The sequence below is a fragment of the Cryptomeria japonica genome, chromosome 11, assembly GCF_030272615.1.
Source record: "Cryptomeria japonica chromosome 11, Sugi_1.0, whole genome shotgun sequence".
Classification (NCBI taxonomy): Eukaryota; Viridiplantae; Streptophyta; class Pinopsida; order Cupressales; family Cupressaceae; genus Cryptomeria; species Cryptomeria japonica.
Genome location: NC_081415.1, coordinates 581,585,750 through 581,604,433, shown reverse-complemented (window position 1 = coordinate 581,604,433; position 18,684 = coordinate 581,585,750). Strand labels below are relative to the sequence as shown.

The 18,684-nt window shown below is 36.5% G+C and overlaps 1 protein-coding gene across 1 annotated transcript in view; it reads right to left on the bottom strand.

Moving 5' to 3' along the window:
• The window catches only part of LOC131072914 (anaphase-promoting complex subunit 1), a 310,855-nt gene extending 292,990 nt beyond the window's left edge, over positions 1-17,865 (bottom strand). Inside the window, exons 1-4 of the mRNA XM_058009211.2 lie at positions 17,176-17,865; positions 16,064-16,127; positions 5,279-5,363; positions 131-414 (exon numbers count right to left, since the gene is read on the bottom strand). Of these exons, the coding sequence (XP_057865194.2) occupies positions 131-414; positions 5,279-5,363; positions 16,064-16,127; positions 17,176-17,384 (642 nt within the window). The 5' untranslated portion in view covers positions 17,385-17,865. The remainder of the gene's footprint in view (positions 1-130; positions 415-5,278; positions 5,364-16,063; positions 16,128-17,175) is intronic.
• Between the last annotated feature and the right edge of the window lie 819 nt (positions 17,866-18,684).

The window sequence follows — 18,684 nt, the reverse complement described above, 5'->3', positions numbered from 1 at the left end:
CCTAAGTCCAATTCAAACCAAAGCAAGAAAAATCTAGAGCTATCTTAATTTCTCCTGCCAATAATCATCTAGTTAACTGAAAACAAAAGAGACATCAAACAAAATAGGAAAAGGAAAAAATAATACGAACCTGAGGCTCTTCCAAAGTATCTTTCAGAATGTAGTGTGAGGAGATTACTTGACGATCATGAGCTGGCCACCGAAAATTAGAAGGAGAGTGACTATTAAAAGGAGTCAGAGAACTCTCTCTACTAACACGACCCAACTCCCGTGCGCCCGGCATAGACTGACCTGGAGAAGAACTTGCACTACTAGGTAGATAATTTCTGTCAGCTACTCTTTCTAGCAGCAATCCACAAGGAACAGGCCAAATTGACGCAGTACCAGGAGGAGTTGGAATTGATACCATGTCTCCTGTCATTATTTCATCCAAATTTAGAATGCATAAAAATTTAGTATTGGATAGAGAAAAGACTGTATTTTATGAAAATATTCAAGAGCACTTGCTATAGCCAAAGTTTATAAAGTACATACAAATCTTTTACGCTTTTGTAATAAACAGAGTTGCATAAAAAACATATAATCATTTAAAAATATATATGAGCATATGAGTTCTTTTATGGCCATATTAAGACTTGTTGTTATGATTTAGTTATTAAATAAGTGATGAAATGGCCTTAAATATGGCATTCATCACCTAAAGTTTTCACCAGCACCCTAGGGCAAAATTAACAAAATCAAGGTTAGGAGGTGCAAATTGGTGAAAAGGAAGGAAGAATTAGGAAGCAGAAATGAAAGGCAGACCTGAGGACATTAAAATGTGAATCACATCAGTACTATGCAAGAATTTTGAATGATAGAGTTTAAGAAAGGACTAATGCTATGTGTTTGTTTTGCAGGCTTGGCATGAGGAAAAAAGGAAAGCAGAACAGGACCTGAGAAAGAAGGTAGATCAGACCATTAATATTCACTTGCAAGATTGATTTAGAGATATTGTGCTCAAACATGGCACTATTGCATGAGAGTCATGAAATCCCGCCAAAGAATGCAGATCATATTCATGGAAGGATTTCACCATGATGAAAAAGAAGGGTACAATTGAACCATTAATTTGCAATCTCCACCAAAGGAGGAACATTGAAAGATGCTGAGCACTATTGCAAGCCTAGTTTGCAATCCCACCCTAAGACCTCATATGCAATCACTTTCAAGAAAATTGAGCTATGGTTAGGATCAATACTTAAGGTAGGGTGGAGGTTGAACTCCAAGTCAAAAAATAGGTTGTGCATCACATACAATGAGATCAAAGTGAAGGACTTCATCAAGCAAGCATATGAAAGGCAACACAAGGCAGTGAATCAAGCAACATCAAGGGCTTAGTACAAGTAATTACACTTGTATATGCAAGGAAGAGGCAGTGTTCTTCTACACGTCACAACATCAGAATACTCAAGGCATGGTAAAGACATAGCAATGAAATGGGGACGAATTTGACAATCTTGAATTTCCTCTGGAAGTCCAAGAATAGCTGTCAATGCAAGGAGATGATTCTTGGTTGAGGGGTGTAGTAACCTAGAGATACCACACAACAAGACAAGCAAATTCGAATCAAAAGCAAGAATCAAGGCATAGATTCATCGGCCAAGAGGATCAAGCTTAGGCATTGTGAAGATGAGAAAATACAGAATGAAGGATAGAGTGTACCATCAAGAGGCAAATTCCCTAGCATGCAAATGAAATACATCACAAGGTCAAACTTCCCAAGTTAGTGAATGGAAATACAAGGATGATCAAGTAAATAGTTTCAGAAGAGTTAAGAAAAGTTAGATGCTTGATCTTGATGATGCAATTTGGGAATATGCCCCATCAATATCATATTGAGCAAACTGGATAATGTTGAGTATCAAGAGATATTTCTCAATCACAAACCCTTTGTGATGATTTACATGAGGAGTGATGATGTAGCATCCAATCATTGTCAAGCCAATCAAGTTGTGACAAGTCAACATGTCTAGATTTAATGTACCTGATTCATTTTAAGGTGGAGCAAGTGACACACCGAACTTCATCAAATATTGTTTCACATACCTAACCTCATTTTCTATTGGTGCACATTCAAAGAGAAGCATGAGTCCCAAATATTGTAATTTTATTATTTGTTGAATGGAGTTAGTTGTAACTAACCCTAATTAGGATTTCAATTTGTAATCTTGAACATTGATCTTGAATCAATCTTAGCCCTTGAATTGTAATGAGACCTCTATATAAGGCTCAGTTCTCTCATTTGTAAGGGTTAATAAAAGGTAGCAGTAGAGTAGGAGAAAACTAGAGGTTGTTGCCAAAACTTGTTGAAATAAATACTTGATTTCATTGAAATTATGGTGGATCTTTGTGTTATTTCTAAAATTTGTTACTTCTCAAATTTAGTTCAAGTTCATTGATCTTAATGGAGAAATGCAATGATATGTGATGAATCCCTTGGTTCATACTTTTTGTGATTTGTTGATTATAAGCTATAGTGTAAAGCTAGCCTGAGCCTAATCATTGTGCTAAGTTCGATTGTGGATACTTGTTCAAGTTGTGCCAACATTGGGTATTTGGATGATGTATTCACATTGTGAAAATCTTCCATTCCCTTAGAAGATTGCATTAGTTTTGTGTAGTTGTTGTCATCATGATGAAGCAAGGCTTGATTTGAAGGAATTTGTCTATCAAAGCATCATCCATTATCATTATTGTTCTTAGGATCGGATTAGATCTCTTAACCCTTTCCTTTTGTCCTTCATTTATCCAAGTGAGTTTAAGTTTAGTTTCCACGTTCCTACAGTGTTCACAAACGTAAGTCACCTTGTGCTTCCAACAAAATCACATCATAAACACTGAGTCAATCCTAAGCATAAAGTTGATTGTTCGCATTGTAAACCTTGGAGTTTCCTTATTTGATCACATCATTCAGCATATAAGGTTTCTTTGTTCAAGAGGGGATAGAATACCTTGGTATTTTATTATGTGTTTGAAGTGTCCTAAAAAAACACATCAACAATACCCATGGGAGTCATTGCTATATGTTCCCTTTTTTAAGCTAATAAGAAAGCTCTCTTGTCATTTTTCATGTACAATATCATCCTTGTATTCTGGAAAACCTGTCCATTGTAGTTGATTACAATGAGAATAAAAACAATTTTCTAAATCACAGATCTGATTTTATGCTCTTGGTCCAAATAGTTTGAATTTTATATGCAGCTGAGTTGCCTAACAATGTTTAGAATAATTTGTTGTTAACTCACTACATTGTATATTTGGCATCAATGACACAAAGTTGGATCCACAGATGTCAAATGCACTCACAGAATATGAATTCCTAGCAAATAGGAAGAAGATAAGCTTTTGAAAATGCTGTATATAGTTATACTATATAATCATTCATTAGTAGGAAGCTGGAGAGAACACAAATCAAATAAAAGATCAATTGGTAGAAGCTTCCAATAGTCCCTAAGATACAGCAATTGAATATGATGTCCAAAGAGAAGCAAAGCACGCACAGACTTCACCTCATTAAGTCTTTTATAACCTGGACAAGCATATAAATCATTTGGTGGTCAACCTACCCAAGTTCCTAGCATGTTGACTTATGTTCATGTAATATTTGCATGACAAGAAAAGAATGAAGTTGAATGAGAAAATGTCAGAGAATGGCGTAAACATACATTGAGATAAGAAGAAGAAAACAAAAGGCATTGAAGACATATATACCTCATCTCCCACTTGCAAAAAAATCGGCATACTTCAAAGAGATAATACAGAATAAAAGGAGAGCAGAGCAGGAACTCAGAAGGTTTGTACAACTGATGGACAAACAAGAAAGGAAGTAGAAGTTGCATGAAATGGCAACAAGAATACATGCCATTTGAGGCAAAGGAACAATAGAGACAAGGCCCAATTCACTGTCAAAGATTTGTATTGTCCCATCAAAATGAAAGTCAATTTACAATATGTGACATGATATGACCCCAGCTCCAACAAGGAAGGTAATGTCCAACAGTGAACACTCATGGACTGGAACAATTTCTAAAAAGTAATACGGACAACAAACAAAGAGAAGAGGACAAATCAGTACCCTGTTGCCAAATAAATATGAAGTGAGGAGGAAGCACATTCTGAGATGACCAAGGGGTAGAAATCCAAGCTGCAAGGATTCTACCAAAGCAGGAAACTCTAGCAGCTTATCAAGCGACAAAGAAGGAAAGAGTGTCCATACCATTGTTGTACCAAGTTTTGGGAAAAATGAATAGGACCCAAGGTGGCCATATCCATGTCAGTAGGAAAAACTACCTCTGTTCTAGAGAGACAAAAAGAGACCATGTCAAACATTGTAGAACTAGTGAGACCATACTGCACAGGATATGTTCAGATTGATGAAACTATTGCCTGCAGTCATTTGCACCTACCCTTTAAGGAATAGTGATTGAGGAGCGCATGGAGCATGAAAGAAACCATTTTCAGAATTTGGAATAATTAAGTATTACCTTTAAAAAGAATTTCAGCTGTTGAGAGATGATAATGAAATTATGATATGAGATATATAAGACCAAATAGAGAAAATAGACAATTGACACTTACAAGGGGAGATTGAGAGAGCTGCTTCGTAGACTTGAACAAAAAACAAGCAAATTATATACGAGTTACTTCCAAAGTACAGGAAGATAACAAAGACAGGCCCATACAACAACCTATGCAAAAGCCTACATTCTTCCTGTGAATCTTGAGACTGGAGACAATACAAGTGTCGGAGCCAATGCAATCAATGCTTAGAAGATGATGAAATCAGAACCCAGACATGGGCCTCAATGACTTTAGAAGTTGAACACCGAGCCAACACTTATATGCACAGGTTCCCAAATAATATGATAAATGTATTTGACTACGATCAAAAGTAATTAGGACAAATGAAATAAAAAATTGGACTAATTTGATGAACTCGGAACCAAACCAACATGCAAAGGCTCAAAATAATATGACAGATGTATTTGGTCACTTTGAAAAATAATTAGAAAAAATGATAGAAAAAATAATCCAATGCTTATTCATAGAAGAAGAATGTCCCTTTGACAATTAACAAAACTAGATTCAATTAAATTAGATTTTTTGTTTTACAATTCTAGTTTCGACAAAAGTATCTTCTTGCATACAGAGTTAGTAGAAAAAGACATTTTAAAAAGCCAATATGCCTTCGTCAACAAAGAATTTCTGGAAAGGTTTAAGAACATCTTCTTCTCACCAGATGATGTGTATGTTAACAAGCTATCAAGATGCAAAATACACAGAAGTGGCTCGGGTATGGATCCCATGTGGCACCAGGAAGCCTGAAAAACCAATTCATGATTATCATAAAAGTCAGAATAATATCCACTTCTTTTGAAAGAAGAAGAATGCAATATAAGTACAGAAATCTTACACAGAATTTTATGATTGTTTTAAGTTTTAACAGAGATATCATTCATGAACCAGCACTGAAAATCTGTGGAATTGTTTTCCTAAGCATGCCACATTTCAACTAGAAATCTATGTCTGTTGGCAATCAGGCATAGCCATAAAAGTAGCCTGCTGGCAAACAAAAGAAGCCTATATGTAAAGGAGGAATTCTACTTGTGAAGCTGTGCATACATGTCCCAAATTCATTACAATCAATGACTAACCATATCATTTAGAAACAAATGTTATACCAAATAGAAAGTACGTGAAAGCATGTCTATAAGAATTGTAATTTGACAATCAAACTGGCATTCTGCCCAATCCAATCAGCTTGCAATTGTAGCTTTGCAATTTCCTCAATGTTCTTGCTTAGTAAACCACAGAGAACAGTTGGTAAGGATTCAGTTGATAATACATCTAAGATTTGTATTACCAGCCTTTTGGGTCTTTTGAGGATAAAATATGATTGGGTGAGATGGATACAACAAACTTTGTTGAAGGAATGAATTACTAACAGCTGAAATCGCAATAAGAAGTCAAAAGCAAACACCAAATGACTTGTAAATATTGCACTGACAGTTCTTGTTGAAACCATCCTTCACTCCTTATCATGAAGATTGTAAAAACTTATTGTTGATCCGGACGTGTATGTATGCAAACCTTGAAGAGGAAATCAATAAAATTGTCTAGAAATTCTTCTCCCAGAAAATATTCAGCTGAATAGGACATTCATAGTAATCAATTCATTACATATAACAAGTAAGAAAAAGAAGTCATTTTATCAAAAAAATATTAATATAAATAAAGATCAAAGAGTTCTAGAATATCAAGATGCAATCAATTACCTCATAATTCTAATATATTAGTATATTAGTCTAATATAAAAAATAATAATATAAACTAATCATAGTTCAAATTATTGTCAAACTTATGCACATACACATGCAAAATGTGTGAGGACGCATCAGTGGATGGATCCACGCATGGATAATGTTAGGAAATAACTTCAATGATCAATTGCTTTCTTACTTCATAAAGCATTGATTTGTGAATAGATAAATTTTACGTACATAAAAAATAATATCCACTAGCAATATGACCAAATTGCATTCTACATATCCAATTTGAATTTAAATACAAGACTGCTTTGGAGCATGGAAATCTAATATCTTAAAAGAATATTTTTGCAACATTGCTAAGTTACTGGTACTGGTACTAGTTCAGGTCTGGGTTTGGGTTTCAGGGTTCGATTCGCAAACTCAATCAAAAAAAAATTGGGGTTGTGTTCATTTGGGGTTCATCCATACATAAACATATAAAAATCAGAAATATATACATATTTGCAGCATTAGTTTTAAGTTCAAAATACACCACACATAGCATCTTCTATTATATAATAAACAAAACCACCATATTAATAGTCAAATATTAGTTGAACTCAAATGTTATGATATATATTAAAGTTAAGAAATAATACAGTCAAGTGTCAACAATCAGCCCTCATTGATCAAAAATCATATGGGACTTCAAAATTATCATCATCACCATCCATATTAGATGATGTAGGTAGTGATAAATTAGAAGACCCACAAATAGAAAAAGTGGCACTGACACTAGCACTATCGCTGCCACTGGCATCGGCACTGGCATTGGCACTAGCACTGGCAGTAGCACTCCCATGCTCACTAGTTGGCTCATAGTCATCCTCAACATCAAGTGCAACTAAATGGGCAGTGCAAGCATCCAATTCAATATGCTTTGGCTTGATATCCCACTTCCTTGTGTCCCCTTCTTTGTAGCCACTTTCTTTGTTTGTAAGGAGCTGCAAGTTTGAATGCACATACACCAAGTCCTCTACCTTTTTTCGAGTATAGTCAATTGCATTTTACTAAGTGGATGAAGGATTATGTGCTCCAATTCCTCGTAGTTGCAGATGAACTAGCAACCTATTTGAAAAAAATTAGAATTAAGAGTTGAAAATTTAAGAATTTAAATTATAAAATTTTGTTCACAAGAGGTTGTAGGTGTGTAAACGGTTGGCCATGGAAGTACCACCAGCTACAAACATAGATCATATACTTCTCCCAAAGAGAATCAAAACCACAATTGCTCCACCACGCAAAAACCATGAACTCGACCCTCATTGCATCCCATATGTCACAATCAATGAAGAATCTACGAAGTGTCACCGTGTACCCTTGAATGACTTCAAAATCCCTACATGGGGCAACCCCTGTTGCAACAGAAAAGAGCTCAACACTATAATATTTGGAACTTGATACAAAAGAAAGAAGATGTAGCAAAGTGGTCATTTTGTTCCATCGCTCTTCAATGATTTTGTGTAGTTGTTGAAGAACTTTTCTTCAGGATCTTGCTTTTTTGCATTTACAACAACCACCTTCTCAATCATTGATTCAATGACATCATATCTCACCCAAACAAGGCCTATCCATGTCTGTATAAGGGATCATGCAAAAGGATACTCAACACAATCACACCAAATGTTATTTAGGATCATTTACTTAACCTTTTCTGCTCTTGTAGTGCTAGATTGCCTCCATATGGACCAATTTGGGCTAATGACCATGCTAGAAAGTGCCTCAAAATTGTGTTGGAGGCAAAATAGGTCTCAACAACCTATTTGAAAATCAAAATTAAAATTAAAAAATTTACAAAAATGAAACATATGCCTTGTGACATATGGTGGTTGGTGACGAGCATTTGGATCACTTCGGCTTCACCATTCACTTGTTTGATCCAATCAATTTTGGTGCCAATTTTTTTAAGCATAAGGCTAAGGGAGTGGGCAACATAAGGTGTCCAAAAAATGTGTGAATAATGCTCCTCAACCAATCACCCAATTTTTGGCATTGTTTATTATAACTTGCACATCGTTTCGAGGGCCCACTTCCGCAATGGCTTGACAAAGAATGTTAGCAATAAATGCACAATCCTTCACCTCCCCTTCACAATCAGTTGTTCTCAAAAAAAATTGCCCCTTTAGGGGACACTACAATAACATTAATTGATGACCAATTTTTTGCATCGTTCCATTCAACAGAAATAATGGACACCTTTGTTTTGACCCACAATTTCCTTATGGACTTCAAGGAGTCCTCTACAAATTTCACCTCTTTTTAAAATAAAGTGCTACGCACCTTCTCAAAACCCATGCCCTTGTACCTTTTTGTTGGAGTAATTAGGACATTTTATCTAGTTATTTATTAATTAGGACCTTTATTACTTTTTCATTTAAGCTAAACTTAAGTGCGTTTTGTTATCTAGAGTTTGTTTTTCTAGCATTAGTTCTAGCTGTTGTTGAGCTTAATTTAGCTCCTACTTTGCATTGTTTTAGTTCTCCCAATTTTAGCATTAGGGTTTTGCACCTAAGGTTTCATTCACCCTTTATAAGGATTCATTCATTCATTGTAATTGTATCTCCAATCAATTGTACAAAAATACAGAAACCTCTGGTTGATATAGAGCATACAATCCTAGCTTGATCTATTTTGAGTCAGATAGTTGGACAATTGAGCAATTTTCAATGGCACACATCTTGAGACTATTCCTTCTAGCTCCTTTCATAGAGTTGTTTCAGCCCTGGCCACTTGATTTGTTTCTTCCTAAGGGGAGGAACGTAGTTTGCTGCTCTTGGATCTCCATCAAAATTCATCCTTGAGCCTTCATCTTCGGCATTGGAGCTTTTCTCTTATGGGGGGATACATAGTCTCTCCATTTCTCTCTTACGGGGAATCTTGATTGTACTTATGTGACCGATTCAGTACTTGGGGGAACATCTTGAGTCCTTCATTCTTGTCACATGTACTTTCTTTTTCTTTTTTTTTTTCTCTCTTTTGGAAAGGAGTTCTCTCCCAATGGGTATTTCTCCTTTTCTCCATTTGTGAGAGTTGCATTGGTTTGAGATGCATTGGTTTGTACATGAGTGCTTGATCCAGCCTAGTTGTCAAGAATCATACATGCATGCATTTTGCTTTCATCATTAGCTTTTTAGCTTATCCCTAAGTTAATCTTAAGGGGGGTGTTGGAATAATTAGGACCTTTATTACTTTTTCACTTAAGCTAAACTTAAATGCTTTTTGTTATCTAGAGTTTTCTTATCTTGCATTAGTTCTAGCAGTAGTTGAGCTTAATTTACCTCCTACTTTGCATTGCTTTAGTTCTCCAAATTTTAGTATTAGGGTTTTGCACCTAAGGTTTTGTTGTGAGGTATTCACACATCGCCCCATTACCAATGGGGGGCCCCCACTTTTTCTCTTTCTAGGTTACTCGTCTTAGTTTAGTTGTTAGTTGTTGTCGAGTCTTTGCTATTAACCTTTTGTTTGTAGTTGCTCAGGGGTTGATCAAGTCTCCCTCTTAAGAATGAAGTGAGGTTCAACACTCCCTTTGCCCAGCCAAAACATAATCCCTTCCACTTCTCCCAATCCTATCAGTGGGTGCCCAAACCCGATCACTCCCATTTCCATTTCTCATCATTACCATCACCATTTCACCATTCCATTTCCTTCCATTTCCACCTCCCCTACAACACTTCACTTCCATTTACCATATCCTCTACCCACCTACCTTTCTATACTCCATCTATCCTTCTTTCCACCCATCCCCATACCCTAACCTACTTCACCTACATAACCTACCTTATATTTCCTAACTTCCATCCCACATCCTTAACCTACCCCTTCCACTACCTTTACCTTTACCTCCATTACCCCTTCCATCTCATTCACCTCCCTACCTTCACCTATACCCTCACCTACCTAACCCTCTTCTCATCCTAGCATACTCATCCCCTACCCTTCACCTACACTTACCTATACCTCCCTACCCTTTACCTATGACCTTACACCTACATATCCTCTACCCTCCATCTCACACCCCCTTACCCTTCTACTTCCCTTAGCCTACCCTTTCCCTTACCTACCACATTACCCCTACCCCTATCCTATCCCACCTTCCTTTCCCTAGCCTAAACCCCATCCCATTATAACCTACACCCCTTCTACCCTTTCATTACCCCCTTATACCTCCCATTAAATTTTACTCCCCAACCTCCCCTAACTCCATCCACTACCCCTTATACCTCCTAACCCCACGTATCTCCTACTTCCATCATTTATATCTCTTATGTCCCCCTTTCCTCCAACATCTCATTCCCCCTCTTTCTCCACGTAGCAGCTACCCTTAACATTTCCTACCACTCCCCCCCTCATTTTTTCTCTCCGCCGTATCACATTACATGTTGGCCCCACACACTCCAAAATTGAGAATTAAATAAGTTTTTAAAGGACTCTTTGTTGGGCCCACTAACCTTTGGATTGGGAATTTAGAATATTTTTTTGCATTGCCTGGGCCCCACCAAAATTTTGAAATGAAAGAAGTTTTTTTTTTAAGGGAATCCACCTCACTCTACCCCTTCATTTCTTCCACCTTATTTCCTTCATAGCACTTCTTTACCACATACATAATATATATACATATATACATATGTATGTATATATATATGTGTGTGTGTGTGTGTGTGTGTGTGTAAACATATAAATCACACATATATATATATATATCATAGTTGAACTACTCACCAAAACCAAAAACTCGCCAAGTCCCGAAAAAAAAACTTGAGAAAAACTAGGACAATACTCGGCAAAAAACTCGTGAACTTAAAATTGCTTAAATTTGATTAGAAATGCATATTTTTTGCAAAATTCAATGAGAAGATGCATCCCATGAGTCAATAAATGAGAACACAAAAGAAACAAGTTGAATCTGGATATATTTACATGCAAAGCGGGTACAAAATCGCATCCTCGTGAGGAATGTTGATGGCTAGAAGCAAAATAGTCAATAGTTTTTGTAGAACTAAAAGTAAATAAATCAATACAATTACATCTTCCTCTTCCCAACTCTAATAAAATCTAGGGGGAAGGTAGAACTAAAGGGTCTAGTCCTAGAAGCCTGTTGTGGGCATGATTGTGCCTCCTCGCTCGTTATGACTGGCTTAGGCTGTGGCTCATCCTCCATCCTAGTTGTAGCTCTACCTCTAGCTACACCAGGCACTGGCAATGACTCCTCATCCTACTCAATGTCATCCAGTGTGAAACCAAATCCACCCCCCTCCTCCTCTGTAGCATGCCTCTCCAAATCATTGATGTCATCCTCTGTAAACAATGGAGGCTACTCCTGCGATGTTCAGCCACTGTAAGGATCTATATCATCCAAATCAATTGGACCAACTAGTGCTTCCTCTACCTTCCTTATGCACAACCGAAGATTATATTGCACCGAGACAAGGTCATTGAGGCGTTTTTGAGCTAACTTGCTCCTCTTCTTCATGTGGATGGCCTCAAACAAGCTCCAATTGCGCTCACAACTAGATGAACTACAAGGTTAACATAAGATTCCAAGGGCATATTTTTTGAGATTTGGGGTATTTCCACCCCCAACTTTCCCACCAAGCATCTGCAAAATAAAATTAGGTTGAGGGTAGCACCCCTCGCGGGGGTCTGAGGGTGAGAAAGAGAGGGGTAGAGAGATAGGTCTAGATCTTGGGGGAGAGAGGAGAGAGTGAGATGGAGAGTGGTAGAAAGGGGGATAGAGGAAGAGTGATAGGGAGATAGATAGGTCTAAAATTCGGGGCAGATAAAGTGAGTGAGATCGAGAGGCAAGAGAATGTTGATAGGAGCATATTGATTACTGACATTTGACTAAGTCTAAAAATTTCAAAGATATTCTAAAACCTAGAATTTGCATCATAACTCCTAGAGATCTAAAACCACTCTCAAACATCTTGCCAATATATACATGAAATATAACTTAAAGTATAAGAAAGGAAAAAGACATATTGAAATGTTATATTTCATGTATATATTCTGATGAAGAGAATGAGACTGACTTGAAAAGAAAGAAAAAAATAGATAAATTTTTGACATGTTTGGGGCCTCTTTTTTTAATGCACCGAGTTTGTTATAGAAACTTGTCAAGTTTTAGTGAAAAACTCGCCAAAAACTTGGTGAGTAAAAGTCATAAAAACAAGCTCTGAAGAAAAACTCGCAAGTTTTTAACTACTCGCCAAAATTCGGCAAGTAGTCCAACAATGATATATATAAACATATATGTATACGTATACATACATACATATATATGTATATGTATACAAATACATACATCTATATGTAGCTAAAAAATAGAACTAAGGTTAGAATGTCATATACCAATACATATGGTAAACAAAATCATTAGAAATTTCAAACTTTGAAACATAACATACTAATTTATATTCAGTTTTCAATATCAAAATAATCAAACTAGAATCTCATGATAGATAAGTTTTGAGTTCACTAATCAACACTGTAGGTCTTAAGAATATCAAAAAGATCAAACCAAAATCACTAAACATTTTGGAAAAATTTCGGCATCTAAAAACACAAACCATGCACCCACAAGAGATTCGTTTCAGAATCTGATTCTGGTACATTTCGTACCCGGAATCGCCCAAAAAATCTCACGATTTAGCAACTTAGTTTTTATCTATTTTAGCATGATATCCAATTTGTTAAAATTCCCTACTTTTCAAGGTCCTCCTAGGTTTGCCAAACTCATTGTCCAATACAAATGTTCTTTTATATTCATCATTTCTAGAACTGTTAAACAAAAATCCCTTTTTCACTCCTAATCAATGTTCCACGTGTTGATTATAATTAGGGAATGGTGGATTCCAATTGCCTTGGGCAACATTGGAATCCACCCAAGGGGGCCAGCCCCTTTCTCCAACATGTAGGGCTGGGCCCTATACCTCACTTCACTCCACGCTACATAATGAAACCCCACGCTACATGCATAATAATGTACTTGCTTAAAGAGGGCTGACCCTATCTATCAAGGCATTTCAGATTAAAGAGATTCAAATTAAATTAAAAGTAATTTAATTTATATTAGGCCGACATAAAAAGAATTTTGCATCACATATATATAAGACATATCTGCCTCATTCAAAATACAATTTAATACACATCCTTCAAGCGAAATACATATCTGCTAATGATGCGAAGTTCACACATGCCTAAGGATGCGAAGTATACATCTGAGTTCACACATGCCTAATGATGCAAAGTATACAATCTGATTAATGCAAAAGCTGGTGAAGGAATTTATGCAAATCATCCCTGCCAATTAAAGAAGAAAACATCAAGTTCTTGCTGTCATAAAGAAGGCTGAGCTGTTCCAGAATTAAAGTGCCAGGGTTACTGAATCAGTGCAGATCTAAGACACATCAAGAGTGCAGATCTAGGGCTTGAGTCTGAGTGCTGATTGGTGTGTTGAAGGAGCAGACCTGATATACATGAAAGTGCAGACCTGTGGTTGATTCCATCAGCCCTAAGAGCAAACACTTCAGACATCTTCAAAGACCTAAGATAAGTGTTGTAACTGTTATATGAATATAATCCATAATCAGATCTGAGGATCTTTTTTGGCTGGGTTTTTCCTCCTAGGAGGTTTTCCCAGGGTAACGATGTGTTGTTCTTATTTCTTTGTTCATTTCTATGTTATGCCTAAATCTAGAAATCTCTAAATCTTTCAGCTAATCAAACTAAATTCTGATTTCTGAGTTTATATTAATCTGAAAGTAGTAAAAATAACACCACGGCCGTTGGAGACGGGGAGACGGGTGGATGCGATGATGGGCTTCAGGGATGGGGGGACAAAGGGAAAAAGTTTTGGGGACAGGTTTCCGGGACGGGGGGACTTGGGCCAGGCAGGGGGGGTGGGAACGTGTTTCCGTGGAACACTGGTCCTAATTCCCCAAGGCAAACCATTTCTTTGCTTGTTTAAGTTGGTCTTTTAATAAGAGATAGCATATACAACAGGATATTATCAAACGTACTGAGCTTAAGTGGTACAAGTAGAAATATACAATTTATCAAATTTGATGACAACATGCATGCATGGTGGAAAATTCAAACTTGAAGTGTTTGATTCTTATATCAAGATGAGAGTCAAGGTTTAAAAAGACAATCAACTAATATTAAGTTAACAATATTTTTGGCTCTTAAGGACATGATCCAGTGGTTTACTTGGTAGTGCTGTTATTGCCACCAAAGTTCAAATCTTCACAGGCCATTGAGCTTGTGAGCTTTGTTGCCCCTATTGGGCTGTTGGGCTCCAGGTTTAGACACTTTGCACTACTTCAAGGGATGAGGTATTTGTGTCCTCAACCAGCTTGGGTTGGACTTAAAACTTAAAAGTTAAACTTCCTGATGTACCAATCAAGGAAAAAAAACTTAATTAATTATTTATGATTTTTTGAATTTAAGACTCAATGAGAGGATAGTATTAAGGTTACAAAGGAGTAATGAAGATCAAATACTAAAAAATTTAATAAAAAGAAAATGTACAGATAACTATGATTTAAATAAATGTGTTTTCTTATAATGGTGTGGGGCTGCCCTACTATCCACACTATGATTGAGGGATGTCTAGACGTACCACAGCAATTCAGAAGATGAGAACACATCCCCAGATGGACCCTACAGAGAATGTCATTGCAGTGAAGGGCCATCCCCTGCAGAGAGGAATGTCCCAAGGGAGATTGCCTGCATTGCATGGCCTTCCCAAAAACAACCCCCTTTGCAGGTGACACCTATAAGTATGGCAAGGAGATGTTTCGTCACTGTTCCCGATGCAGAAAAAATTGGTCTATTACAGATAGATATTCACTGTTATTAGATCCTCTTTCTGCAAACTTGTGGAATACTGTTTTTTATGCTTTCTGAGGGGTCCACACAAATGGGGTTAAGCTTTTTGTATTAGCAACATTTGAATTTATAAAATTTTATGCTTGTTTTGTTTATTAAACGTGTGGTATGTGATTATCCTTGGTTTTATGTTAAAATATTTTTATGTCAATAATTTTTACATGTTTTCGGTATGGAAGAAGCTATCCCTAAAAAAAATGCCCATCCACAAACCAAATCTGCCAAACCAGACCAGGATCTAATCCCTGTATGGACAAAGCAATGTTAATGCAGCTTTTATGTTGATGGTTTCTAGCCTCGATTTGGATAGAGTCCTATTATTAGCCTCAATTTGGATAGAGTCCTATTATTAGCCTTGATTTGAATTTTGGATAGAGTCCTATTATTTGCCTCTAATTAGCCTTCTTTTTAATTTATCATTGACTCCGTGTGGCGAAACAATTACCATGCAGGCATTGGCAAAAAGCAAAAAACCAGACCTTTTGCATCTTGGGTCCCTTTTCAATAATTATACAGGAAAAAAACAAATTGGGATACCTAGTAGAAAACTTGCACCTCAAAACAACAGTTTAACACCAAGTAGAAAATGTCTCAAACTTGAAAAGCATATAAAATTATGGTGAAAAATGTACAAGCGTTATACAGAACGATATATGGAGTTGAAAACTTAAAATTAGACAACCAAATCAGATTTTAAGTTTGAACCATTGAGTTCTCACAAGTAGATCAAATAATCAGGTGCCCTAATCTGTATTAATGCCAATAAGGTATCAATGTTTTATTCATAGATGATTATATAAATTTAAAAAATTACTCTAAAGTACCTTAATGATCGTTGATGGTGCAGTGTATCTTCTAAGAACTTGAGAACTTGAGCTCCACACCAAACTGCAAAGAGTATTAAACAAGAAATTGTAATAAGAGAGTGAAAAACACTGACGCATTCAATCCTTACTTTGAAGAACACCAATGAGAGAATGGCTTGATATAAAATATCGGGATTGCCACACTAGACAGTAATTTCATTTGCATGAAACAATGCGTGTAGTACTACTGCCAACCAATAATTTTCTATTTGGTTCGCCAAAATTCTCCAATATCTATGCCCTCTTAAGAAGAAAGGTTTTGAATAACATAAGAAGTAATAATGATTCAGAAGGGGTGTGTTGCTCATTATCAAGAGGCGATGAGCAATGTGGCCATGTATGCTCTGGTATCAAATAATAACAAGCCTTAAATTGTTGTATTTCCTCCTCGAGCTTCTCACTCTCAGGAAATGCTTTACAATAATATGCCTTGCAAATTTCTACTTTACCCACTAGTTGCTTTAAGATTATGAATTTAATATTTCTTTGATTTTAATACTGAATTTCCAAAAACAAACTCATCAGTTGGTTTAGAACCTCCTGAGTAAGATTGCAGTCTCCTAAACCGCTGGACCATCATTGTTGGGTTCTATAATTTTCCTCATCTATGTTGTACATACCTGAAATTCCCGTGACTCTCAGCTGTAAAAATATATAATTTGTCCAGTCTTTCATCCTTCCCATCAGAAAAATTTATAACGCTTTGAACTTGGACAATGCACACAAGTTTTACATTTCCTTTTGAAACGAATATTGTAAAAAAACTATGTACTAAGGAATACCAGAACCTAGGACCTCCCAGGTACACTTCAAGAGCTTTATCACTGAGTTTTCGGCTCCCGTTATACTCGGCATGTCGCTTGTATTTCCAACACAAGTACAAAATACATAAAAATGGACAGAACGAAGTTGCTTCAAGATATATGTTCCAAAAATAAAATCCATTACTTAATGTAACAGATGGAGTGAAACAGAGTAGGGTAAATAAGAGGAATGAATTGAATCTTTCGAAACTAAAAGCATTGCCCGCTGTAATAGAGAGAGGACCCAAAAAGCAAGAAATCACTTACTGTTTTCCACGAATGAAAAGTTCGTGATCGCAGTCGTTGCAGGAGGCAGAAATGATGTCTTCATTTGATCTTATAAGTTGTGAATCGAATAAAGAGTACTTGTATTCTCCCTCGAAGGGCTTCTCATCGCCATTGTCAGAGGCTTCGACGGTCAAGCCAAAGGGTTCGAATTGTTTGAGGACAGTTAGTGTGCGCACGCCGACTCCCATTTTTATTTTGCAATCGCAAGTGCTTTAAAAGAAAATCAAAAATATATACGAGTGGTCGCAGGTGATTTCAGTTCAATACAATCCGTTTGAAATTCTCGCAGCTTTCAATCGAAGAAACCTGTGGGACGAAAATTTTCAGATGAACAGTATAAAGGAAAATTGAAGAGGGATTGTGAGATATCTTTTAATGGAACGAGCCCTGGTTTGGATTGAGTGTGCAATACAAACAGAACGAAGATTCGCTTATGCAAATAAAGAAGTCTCTCAGGCGGGAGAATTATAAAAAAATATATGTTTTGATAAACCCGTTTTAAATTGTGAGAGGGTTCTTAACGCATTTAGAATAGGAACCGAAGAAGAAGAACGTCCACGAGATTAAATATAGTCTATCGGACAAAAACGTCAACCATACTGGATTAAACATTGATTGCCCTCTGCATTTCTGCTCTCTTCTTATGTAGCGTAATGATAAGTGCTCCCAGCTTCTCAACAATTCCCTCACTAAAAAGATTGTCCCAAGAGTTAGTTGTCAAGATGTTAATATAGTTGTCCTTGTTGTCCTTGAAAGCATCACATTCTAAAATGAAGTGTCTTTTCGTTTCCATTTTACCCGTTGAGCAGAAAATGCATACTCTCTCCTCCCAACCTTCTTTAGGTCTTTTCCAACGATCGGTTTCACTACGAAACTGGTGAGAATTAGTTCTTAATTGAGCAATAAGGATTTTGGCTCTCCAAGGAATATTGACCCCTATGTACGTCTTTTGTTGATAATTACAAGCGGGGTTAAACTCTTCAATATAGTATTTTTTCTTTCTCCCAAGGTTTTTATCCCAAGTGCACTTGTAGTTATTCTCATATCATAGATATTCATGGAGTAGACATGCTGGAAACATATCATGTATGAACCAAACATGGAGCATACACAAAAACACAAAGCATACACATGGATATATGAGAACACGGAGCATACACACAAAGACACATATTGTTAGGTCCCTTCTCATTGACTAGAACACATCCATTGATTTAGCTTTACCCAACAAGCTGGCAAGATCATGCTCTAATACCACTTGTAATGTCCCTTTCTTGGATCACCTTATACTTTGCCCTAAATTCACAAGTCCAAAATGAAACAAAGAGCATAAAATAGTCAGAGATGTAATCCTCACCCAAGAATAAGATGAGATAAGTCTGCTTTGGAAACCTACAACCGAGTTAGATAATAATGTAGATATGTTCATGAGATACATCCCTTTCTAGGGTTAAGAAATATATATATTTATAACTTATAACAAATCTA